General features: G+C 32.1%; 1 protein-coding gene across 2 annotated transcripts; it reads left to right on the forward strand.

The window, feature by feature from the left end:
* The first annotated feature begins 334 nt into the window (after positions 1 to 334).
* Positions 335 to 11,003, forward strand: LOC148616854 (ganglioside-induced differentiation-associated protein 1-like). Of its 2 annotated transcripts, none has more exons than XM_088583985.1 (5): positions 335 to 427; positions 2,791 to 2,983; positions 4,403 to 4,573; positions 5,804 to 6,007; positions 9,304 to 11,003. In XM_088583985.1, the coding sequence occupies exons 1-5, from the start codon at positions 371 to 373 to the stop codon at positions 9,627 to 9,629; spliced, it is 951 nt and encodes a 316-aa protein (XP_088440111.1). In that variant the 5' UTR covers positions 335 to 370; the 3' UTR covers positions 9,630 to 11,003. The 2 variants fall into 2 exon arrangements, with proteins under 2 accessions (XP_088440111.1, XP_088440112.1); XM_088583986.1 differs by lacking the exon at positions 335 to 427 and adding an exon at positions 476 to 1,005.
* Positions 11,004 to 11,100: the final 97 nt, after the last annotated feature.

The raw sequence follows: 11,100 nt of genomic DNA on the forward strand, positions 1-11,100 counted from the left end.
CTAGTTTTCACTTTAGGTGGAATTCTATTTACTGAAATCAAGGAGTTAAATATATATAAAAATCCTTGCTGAAGTCGGCAAGGAGTTATATTTTACTCCTTGCTGAAATCCTAGATCCCTTTATATTCAGGGACTTTATTATACAAGATGAAGTCAGGGACTTTATAATATTATAGTGCATTATAGATATAAAGTCCCTAATTACAATCACTGATGTATCAAACTATAATGTGGTAATTACATCGTCCTAAACGAACAGAATTGGCGCAGGTGCCACGAATAGGACGTATTTTATTTGGGGCGAGTTATGCGAAAAAATTCGAAATAACAATACCACTCCCTTGTCTTTTCGCCCCCTCTACTCGTGGAGATGTCGGAACGAAGCGTCACCTTGTTTTATTACTATACATCATATTATTCACAAAAGGTTTAAAGCTATATAGAAAATTTATATGGAGTAGGCATTGCCTATAAGCGAGCACACAATTTCTTTTCGACCAGTGTAAAGTTTCAATGGCAATGCAAGAGTAATCAAGGGAACCAAGCCCAAGCCAAGGTTATAGCGGTAATCAAAAGAATGTAATTCAGAGACAAAGACCAGACATGGAAAACAGACATACACAACAAAGCACATACAGTAACTAAAATCATACAAAGTAACAAAAGCAAATGAGCAACTTGGACTCCACTAAAAACTGGGAGCATGGACCAGGTGCACCGGTAGGTTAAGTGTCCTCTGCTTTTCTAGAAACACCCGCCAAGTTGCTCATAGAAAGTCAAGTCCGGGGTAGACAAACGAGGAAAGGAAAACTATGACCCGTTAAATAAATAAGTTTTCGTGGTGCAGATGGATACACCATAACGATCCACATGTTTATGATGACGACCATAGAACTTCTGTAGTAATGACTTCAATCTTGTAGCAACATAACCCTAGTCACTAAATGGCTTATAGGTTGGAGCCTGTGCTGTAGCCTATGCCATGGCTGTGTAGGCACATGCATGGTCAGTACTTAGTCAGCAGAGAAGGTTGACTTTATATTTATTTGAAATAAAAGTATCATTAAAATATATGAATTATTTTGAAATATTTAATATATGTATATATATATATTTATATATAGAACGGTTTGAAAAACTCCCAATGATGTTAAACATGTCAAATTTGCAAATTTAATTTTTTGTTGTTACCTCAAACTTGTACCGTTGTGTCATCTATGGCAATACCGCCTGCACGCAGTCCAGGGCCCTAAACCTCTCAGCCAGCTAGGCTAGCTACTTTCGAACAGATTTTTGTTACTTTTGTGTACAATTTTGATGTTTACTTGTGCAATGCTGACACATATCAGTCTACCAGTAGTCACCAAAGTTATGATGGACTTTCCTAACTTCAACATTTAATCAGGATTTATAAGGAATTTTTAGAAGAGACCATTTTCAGTTCTTCTAATTCCAGAGGGCAGCTTTCAAACATTATATTTAAGATTTACTCATCTTCAAGCCCGTAGACCATTTTATCCCCAATACTTATCAAAATTATGTGCATTCTACATGTCAAACTACCTAAGCTGTATATATGCATGTGTAAACTACAAGATCCATAGAATTAAAATAAAAAAAAATATAAGATCCTTCAAAGTTGGTCTCTTTTTTCAAAAGCTGAATGAAAACCTGCATGTATGAAGGAATGTGGCATTCCCTTTTATCTTTTTATTGTTCAAGATAAGTGATAAGGATGCTATTTTCATCATTGATAGACACAAAAATAATGATGAAAGTGTTATTTGGGTTTTTGATCCTTCAGGATCAAAATACCTTATGTCACCGGTCTATCACTGGAACTTCCCTACTATTTCTGAACAGTACACAAAAATATAGTCCAAATATAATTCCTTTTATTTCATTCAATACCTCTTTTATAACCAGTAAATATGTTTCTTGCAATTTATGAGCTCAATAATATTCTTTTATTTATGCAAATTAAATTAAGATCTAGTCTTCGTATCAACTCAAGATTTGGGGGACTCCTTTTTGGCCATGAAAGATATTTAGTAATAAATTTACATTTAGGGAATTAATTTCTTGCAGTAATGTGTCTGGAAGTATAAAATGTGTTAAATATTTTCTTTTTAAAACACTTATAAGTCGAATTATCTATCATGTTATTAATATTTTGCCATTAACATAAACAGAAAGTGAAGAGCAGTGATTTTATCTAAGTAAAATTGATGGGAAAATTAAAATTGATAAAAGTGTTCTTGTGTGTTAAGGAAATTATTTTTTAAAGCTGATATTGGTTTTATTTAAGTATAATTGTTAAGTAGGATAAATACTCTGTTAATATAGCTTTTGAATATAAATGCACATTAACTTTTGAATAGATTTTAGATTGGGGGAAAATGTGAAATGGAACAAAATTTGTAAATGTGTGTGAAGTTGCATCAGTAGTATAGGTTGACTTTTAGTTTATACATATTAAAAATGGACAATTCTTAATAGTATTTAAAATGCAATGTATGATCACAGTTTTATTTAATATCATATAACCTTTGAAATTTTGTTCATGCTACAATTTTCACAAGAATCAAATACTGCCAGTGCTATCAGCAGTTTGATTCATTTGTTTACTTTAATGGCATTTAAAATTGGTTAATAAGACATTCTTTTAAAGACATGAGTGAGGGTGTGGGAGTCAAGAAATTAACTTTATGAGGCCTAATTTCAAATTAAGTACTGATCACATTTTGACAGTCTGTACATGTTTAATTTCTGTATCATGATTTATTCAAGGTGTTGCTGACTTTGTTTGAAAAAGGATGCCCGTTTAATCGCAAAGTAATTAGTCTTGTCACTGGGGAAACTAAAGATCCAGATTTCATGAGAATAAACCCTAGTGGACTTGTTCCTGCATTGAGAGATGGCCCAAAAATCGTCATAGAATCTGAGAAGATCATGGATTACATTGATAAAGAACTGAATTATGGTAATTTCTAAACATTCATTTAGGGTGAAATGTTTCAGTCATGTTACTAAAAGATTTTGCCTGGAGAAGCTGGTATTAGAATAGAAACAAATTAAACAAATTATCAGAGAAAGGTTAGGGTTATGTAATGCTAGTATTCATTGTGCTCTTCTACTAACTTTACTTTAGAATCAACATTTTAGCCACACCATTTAAGTATAAGTTCTTATAAAATTCAGACACTGCGTATGGTAGGGTGATTCTTGGTGTTGAAAAACCCAACTAACAAATGATGCTTTTTTGGTCTACATGTTTTATTTTTATGTGACAATAGTCCTTTCTGTATTTAGATCTGTACTTTGAGAAAACTGCACTTTAACCTTTCCCTAAAATCAACCAAATCAAACCAAATCAAGAATGATAACTTTGCAGTATCATATATAATCTATAAAAAAAATATTTCAAAAGCACAACCCCCAAATGAAAAAGTAAGACTGGTTATGTGATCTATAAAAGTTTCTGAATAAGAAATAAAACTGAATTCAGTGGATTTTTGACATGCATGAATCACCTTCTAACTGATTTTTAAAAACTGCTACATAAATTTTAAGTTCTTATAACACCCAAGGTTTTAGGTGAGGTAGATGTTAACATAATCGATTGCTAAATGAAGCAATGATGTTCAATTTCTTAAGGGGGTCAATTTTGGGGAAAATCACAATTTCATGCAAAAATGTGCATTTTTCCCATTAATAGGATTCGGGAGAGGGTAAAATTTGAGTAAATACAGATTTTTTGCGAAATATATTTTTCATTTTTATGGTGATGAGTATCCCCTTTGGTCTCACTAACCACTTCCGGATCAAATGGCCACCCCCCTATGTAGTACCAAAAACACACTGAACCTAGACATATGCATTGTAAGTGCATTATGTGTGTGTATTATGATTAAAAGTAGTCAAAATGAAGCTGAGAATGTGTACTTTAAAATCATATATGTAATTAACTACAAAAGTGTATGAATATTGTTTACATGTGGGAGTAATTTGCCTCCATGCTGTCAGTTAGCAGAACAGGTAAAAATGTGGATTTTCAGTATTATTTATTCAAGTAAATTTTGTGAAGAATTTCTACTATCATCGTACCATTAGCATAATGATTTTGGAAGCCTTTTTTTCCAAGCTTCGCAACGGTATGCAACTTTAAGATGTCCTTTGTCCTGGGAATTCACAGTGAGACTTTGAAAATTACTTTTTTAACATGTAAAGTAATGGAAATGTTAGAAGTCGTTAGTGAGACCTTTGCTCCCTCTGAAATCACAAATGAGTCGATTGTTTTAGATTTTAAAATTCAAGAATACAGGATACCATAAAGAACAATACTGATGTGAGTCGTGTACAAGAAGGTCGCCTTTGCTTGTAGTATTAATTTGTTCAACAGGGGCACAGCTAATACCGGACCTTAATACCCCAGTTGGAAAAGAAGTCCAAAGACTCAGACTATTGCTTGATGACATTCCTATTGAAGTGGCTACTTATGGCATTATATTTCATCCTGAGCTGTCTACCACTGGACCTAAACTTCCCAAATTTATGTTGAAAAAAGCAAGAGGTAATATATGAAATTCATTATGTTTAATTCAACAACAACAACATTGTAGGGAGTGGTAGGGTACTGTCTATGTCTGCTTCGTCATCTTTTCACATTCAGTGTCAAAACAGTAACTTGAGAATAAGTGTATGACTTCTGTTTGAAGTTCTCCCATTATCTGCAATACCAGAAAAAAAAGAGCAAAGGATTTATTGTGGGGGTTTGTGTCATAAACATCTAGGAATAAAAGAGCCATTGGCCATATGGTCCAATATTCATAATGAACTTTGATCTTAGTCTGACGAAAAAGTAGTACTGGACAGATCCAAAATTCCAACCAATACTTGGATATTGTGCAGGAATTTCAGTTACATTAATATTAGAGACTTTAAAATCTTTGGAATGTTTGACAAAAACATGGATAAATTAATATATATACTCAAAAGAATTATTTTTGAAAAAAACCAAGTGCCAGCTTCAAGAATTATTTTGGTATTCTGGAGGACTACCTTGGGAATTTGAGATTAGCGGTAAATTGAATCACAATTTACTATTACAGTACTGTCATAAACAGTAAGGTTTCAGAACTATGACAGTACTGTTACAATACTGCAATGAATAGTACTGTGTCAACAGTCAATGCAACAGTACAATTTCAGTACAAAATAGAAATGTATAAGCCTAACGTTTGTAGATTGTTGGTAGTGTTTTTCATGTGATTTATTTAAAAAAAATCTTTCTCAAGTTATTTTGTGGTCGCAATGTTTCAAGGACTTCGATGTTCTCTAATTTCAGCTCAATTTCCATACTTTTTGACTTGCTTGAGAATAAATTTCCTCTCTAGAGACTATATTGTTCTTGGCAGATGATTGTTTCCAATTCTATTGTTGTGTTATAAAAATTAACTGGTTTGCTGTATGATTTTACACAAAAATTGTTTTGGAAAGTTGCCAAGTTAATGTGCATATGAAGGTATAAGGTCAATAGAACAATTTTACACTGTGTTTCATGCCCAGGTATGTTTCTATAATCTCATTAGTTGAATTTTCAATATTAAAATGCTCAGCGAGCCTCAAACTTTATAAATTTGAAACTAATCTATTTCTGTTGTAGAAGTGCCATTAACCACATGATGCAGTGTACGATTCTATATACTTACATTACTTAAATTATCTTCTCCCATTATTAGAGGAAGAAATTTATTGTCAACTTACCTCTTTCATTCAAAAATGTTCATGATGTTATTTTTAGCTCACTACAAATCACAAGCAGCAATTGATGAAATGGTAAAAGATGCAGAAAAATATCCTGATTTAAGCGATGCCTATTTACAGAAAGCTGAAGTTTATAGGACAGAACGTGGAAAGGTCGAGAATAAGGATAATGTGATAAATGTTCTTGATGATATAGACAGGAAATGTGACGAATTGGAAAACTGTCTTAAAAGGTCAAAAGGTTTGTACAAAACTCAGTATTCTTATAATGTTGTGATTACATCAAATTTTGGAGGTCATAGGTTCAATCTCCCACCACATCACATGAAGTACTAAAATTATGAGTCAATGCTTCTCTGCCAAGTACAGTAGCAGCAAAATGTAGGAGAAATTGATGGATTGGCTTGGAGTCAGAATAATGTATCTGCTTTGGTTGACATGTCTACCTGTGGGCTGTTGCTTCTTTTTCTTTTTAACTCTTATAGTAAGCTAAAAGAATATAAGTCCAGTGCTGTATTCGCTAGTACAAATCAGAGTTCGATTGATTAAACATTTTCTTCCTGAAATGCCTGAAATATCTACCATACTTGGTTAGAAATGAAGCATTTCACCCTAATGTTAATCAGCGTTCTCCCCAGGATTTTTGGATAGTGCATGTGACATGACATTAATACATATAGGTCCTGTGTCTAAACTGTATTAACAGTTATAGTGTTTGACTATGATGGTCATTGATGTGTCTCCATGTCATTGATGTGTCTCCATGTCATTGTTTGACTTTTAAGTCTATCATAAAGAAGTGTCATTGTTCTGTTAACACAGATTTTATTACTTTTGTTGTTGGGGCCTTCCAGAGCTTATTTGAAGGTGTGTTTACACATGTTGAAGACCTTTTGGTTTAATGATCTCTGTAAGTATTTATTATTTTTATTAAGGTTATAAGACGGTGCATTTGCTGTGTTTCGCAATATCTGTTCCTTTTTCTATAGGAATAAAACCACAATTAATCAATGTATTTTCCAGATGTCTTTGTAATGGATGGTTATACGTTGTCGTTCTATGAATCAGTCTTTTATTTTTCACTGTTTAAATTAATTTTTAATAAGATCAGAACACTTGCCATTATTATCATATAGTAGTAGAGGTGTCCGTTTGTCAATATTTCCTTCCGTACTTCCTTCCATTACACTTGGGGGATCCATCTCTTATCTGCTACTCCTCCTTCTTTACCACTAAATGGAATTGAATGAAACTTTTACAGTTTCTTTATTACAATACATGTTCCCATTTTTCACCTCCTATTTAAAATTTTGATGAGAATGAATTTGTGGGTTTCACATAGCAAAACATGGACTTTGTCATTTGTGAACATGGGGACATGGAGGAACCAGCTCTTTTCTGTTACTCCTTCTACACCACTGAATGGAATTGAATGAAACTTTCACAGAATCTTTATTACATATTCCCATTGCACTCCTTATATTTTTTATTTTGACATAAATCAGTATAGAGGTCAAAAGGTGCACATTATCAAATAGGCTCACAGTTTTTCTAGTTTTAGCTAGTATACATGTGTGAGCATGTGTTTTGAAATATATGGTTTTGTGCTTCCTGACTATTTCAAATCTTATTCAATTATGTTCTTATTATCAATTTAGATCAAAGATCAGTATTGATATAGCAATCACCAGGGCCTTTAGATTTGTAAAGCTTGACAGCATCTGTAATTATCTTACACAACCACAGGAAAATTGTCCCATTGGCATACCCCATTAAGGTTCAAATGCAAGTAGTAAGGTCCACTTTATAAGTATTTCTAATATATCAAATTGATTCTACGTTACTTACGCCAGTAAACTAAACCAATAAGCAACTTTTACCATGAACTGAGTATGATTGATCCAATTAAAAAATAGTTGATATCTAACATTTTATCAGCACTTATTGTCACTGTTGATATATCTGATATCTAACATCTTATCAGCACTTATTGTCACTGTTGATATATCTGATATCTAACATCTTATCAGCACTTATTGTCATTGTTGATATATCTATATATTCAAGTTGCCTACAAATGCTTTATTCTTAGACACATAATAAACAATTTGATGTTCAGCTAGAAATGAAAACTTTACAAGGTTATAAATAGTCATCAATCATAGAAATTGAAATATATAGAGGAATGATGAGTAACTGGGCTGAATAATGATTGGAAGAGCTGTCTGCAGGCATTGGTGGATCCAAATATTTACAAGACAAGGAGCAGTGATTCAGATCAAGAAAATTATATAAAGAAATGGCTCCAATTTATTGTCACTCACTTTTTTTTTCAATTTAAATGACGGGTAGCATAATCCCCAAAACCATCTTATTGTATTACCTACTGGATTGTGTATTTTTATTTTGGTAACCACCTCATAATACGGAAAATTTGGATATGACAAATAAAAATAAAAACTTTGCGTGGACGATGGCATAGAAATTTCAATAATGCATTTCTTGGGAATAGTGTCAGTCTGTGGTCTGGTGATATTGCTTTTTGTAATAATCATTCTATTTCTCTATTTCACTGTGTGTTATGATAATAGAGCTGTAGGTACTGGTATTCTAGGACATGGTTTCACAAAGCACTAATAAGACTTATTTACTTTTAAATCCTAAATGTACATGTAAATCCTTAACAAAATAATGCAACTTAAATGCAAGTAAGTCTTACCTAAGCTTTGTAAAAGGATGTCCTGGCCCCAGGGCTTTAAAAGTGCATGGCTTTCCAGCACCAGGCATAATTATTGAAATAATATTCTTAGATGTAGGTGTTAGTATTAATGTATGTGTATCTGGAACTAGATGCCCAGAAACTGTGCACTTTTAAAGGACACATAAGTATTTATGTGATAACTTGTTGCAGTTGAACTGTATATCTGATCAACTGATAAATGTAGCTTCATGTAGTTAATAGGGACATGAATCTAATGACATGATTTATTTCAATGATTGTGGCTTAAGTTCGAATGTATGTACACTACAGACAGTTTCTACCTGGAGGACGATAAATTGAATTCTGTGACTTGAAAATTTAGAAATTAGAAAAGGACATCAGGTAGTTTGTAGTTCAATTATGCAGTATGTTGGAGTGTTTTATGTTCATTCTTATAGTAATCCATGTAAACCGATATCGAACCTGAATATTGTATTACGGAAACTGCTGCACTGCTACAATGCATCATTAATTATGGTGTGTGAGTTTTTAATGTCCTTCATAATCAGAATGGTGAATTTAAATATAAATCAAAGAGTTCAATGTTGACTTCTTGCAAAAATAAGCTTGACTGTGTTTAAACATATTTGAATTTGATCATCTTTCTTTCCATTTATCTCAAATTTTTTCTTTGATTTGATGATTATTTGAGGCGTATTAGAAGCATAGATATTCAAAAAGTTAATTTAAATTAATTCAGTACACAAGAACTTTGATTTTTGAATTTGCTTTGATGTGAACAAAAATTCCATATTCAAATTTATTTTTTTCTGCAGACAGTGTATCAGAAGGATCAGATTACTGGCTGACAGGTTCCCAGTTCACGGCTGCTGATGTTGTCCTGGTTGTTTTTATTGATAGAATGAGTTTGCTTGGATTAACAGAACGTTACTTCAACATGGATGGTAGGCCACTTCTGTATGACTTTATACAGAGAGTTGGGCAAAAGAAATCTGTTCAGATGTTAAGAGCAGAGTTTAACAAATCAAAATCAGCATTTTTGTGGCTTAAAGTTAAATCAGCTCTTCCATTTGTCGCTAGTTTGACAACTCTTGGTGTTGCTGCTGGTGTAGGGTTATGGCTTTTAAAGAAGAAATTGTGAAATCATGACAGACTTAATTTAAAGTAGCTACATGTATGTATATCAGTAACATAATTGAACTTATATATTTTAAAGGAACTCTCTAATGGTGGCTTTTCATGTGCCAAAAATTGATTTTTTTTTTTAAATGGTTAACTAAATTTTGTAGTTTATGCAAAACAGAACAGCATTTTGTAAATTCTTATTTCCTTTTTTATTATTTACAAATGAAATATATTTACCAATATTTCATGTAGCACATGGTTTCATATTGTTGCTGGCAAAATTGACTAGAACTTTCTACTATTAGCATTAATAAACTACAAGATAAACATGAACGTTTCCTACTGCTGCTTATAATGAAAAGATGTAAAATTGTATAGGACCAGGTTAACTACACTGTATATAGGACCAAATATGTATTGGACCATTCCATTACATTGTTAAACAGGCATGTCTCCATGAGTAATATTTATTGAATATGAAATAGAAAATGCCCAATCAATAAAATAATTTTGTTTTAATTTACTCATACAGTTATGCAGGAATAGTATGATATTAAAGTCTTTTGAATAAAAGAATTTATGCTGATTTATACAGTGAAACATGTCTAAACCAAACCCTGGTTAAACTGGTAACCTGTTCTGGTTCAACTGGTAACCTGTGTAAACCAATCATCATATGAAGTCCTTTTGTATCAGTTTCAATATTTTTTAACTTGTTTAAAGCAAATATCTGCCTGGACCAAACAAACATCTCTGTCTAAAAGAGGTTTGGTTAAGACAGTTTTCACTGTATGTAGATATTATTATATTTTGAAAATTTATTAATATATATTAACATTGATAAGGTTAAATTAAATGCATTATCATCGTTGAATGGAAGAATTTCTGTGATGCAATTCTATAATTATAATTAAACAGAATGAATTTTATACTTTATACTTCTACATTTTTTTTCTTTGTTCACACAAAATTTCTTGGAGTTTATGTTTTATTTCGAGGAATATCTTATTCAAATTTTATAGTGCCACCTGCAGAACAGAACTGTTTTGGTCTGTTGGTTGCTACCTTTTTGGGGAAAAAGATTAAGAAGAATATCTTCCTTCTGCCATGAAATGGCAGAGTTTTGAATGCTTTCTTCATCATTTGTATCAGTTTATTTTGCAATTAACAATTTATTGTTCTCATATTACACCAAAGCACATAAACTATATAGTCAACTATTGCTTTCCTATTTCACTGATATTGACAAACTAGTCAGTTTACTTGTTACCTCCAATTTTTTATTCATATGGTTCATATGGTTTAATATTCTTATGCAATATCATTTGTATTTTGTTAATGCTAGTACTTCAAACTGCACAACTGAATAAAAATGATAGATATATGTCTACATCTCGCTGTTGGTTAGTTTTGCCTACAAGTTTCACCACCACAAAAAATGCAATGAAATAGAAATACATCATATAAAACCTGTGGTAATGTAAAAA

The sequence above is a fragment of the Perna viridis genome, chromosome 5, assembly GCF_037379345.1.
Source record: "Perna viridis isolate PV_CMFRI_1.1 ecotype Kerala chromosome 5, ASM3737934v1, whole genome shotgun sequence".
Classification (NCBI taxonomy): Eukaryota; Metazoa; Mollusca; class Bivalvia; order Mytilida; family Mytilidae; genus Perna; species Perna viridis.

What these genes read in the sequence shown, in the direction of transcription:
- LOC148616854 (XM_088583985.1), top strand. Translation starts at nt 371, where the DNA reads ATGTCGGAACGAAGCGTCACCTTGTTTTATTACTATACATCATATTAT. An exon ending in CATCATATTATTCACAAAAG is followed by an intron (nt 428 to 2,790) that starts GTTTAAAGCTAT and finishes GATTTATTCAAG; the next exon opens with GTGTTGCTGACTTTGTTTGA. An exon ending in TATGTTGAAAAAAGCAAGAG is followed by an intron (nt 4,574 to 5,803) that starts GTAATATATGAA and finishes TGTTATTTTTAG; the next exon opens with CTCACTACAAATCACAAGCA.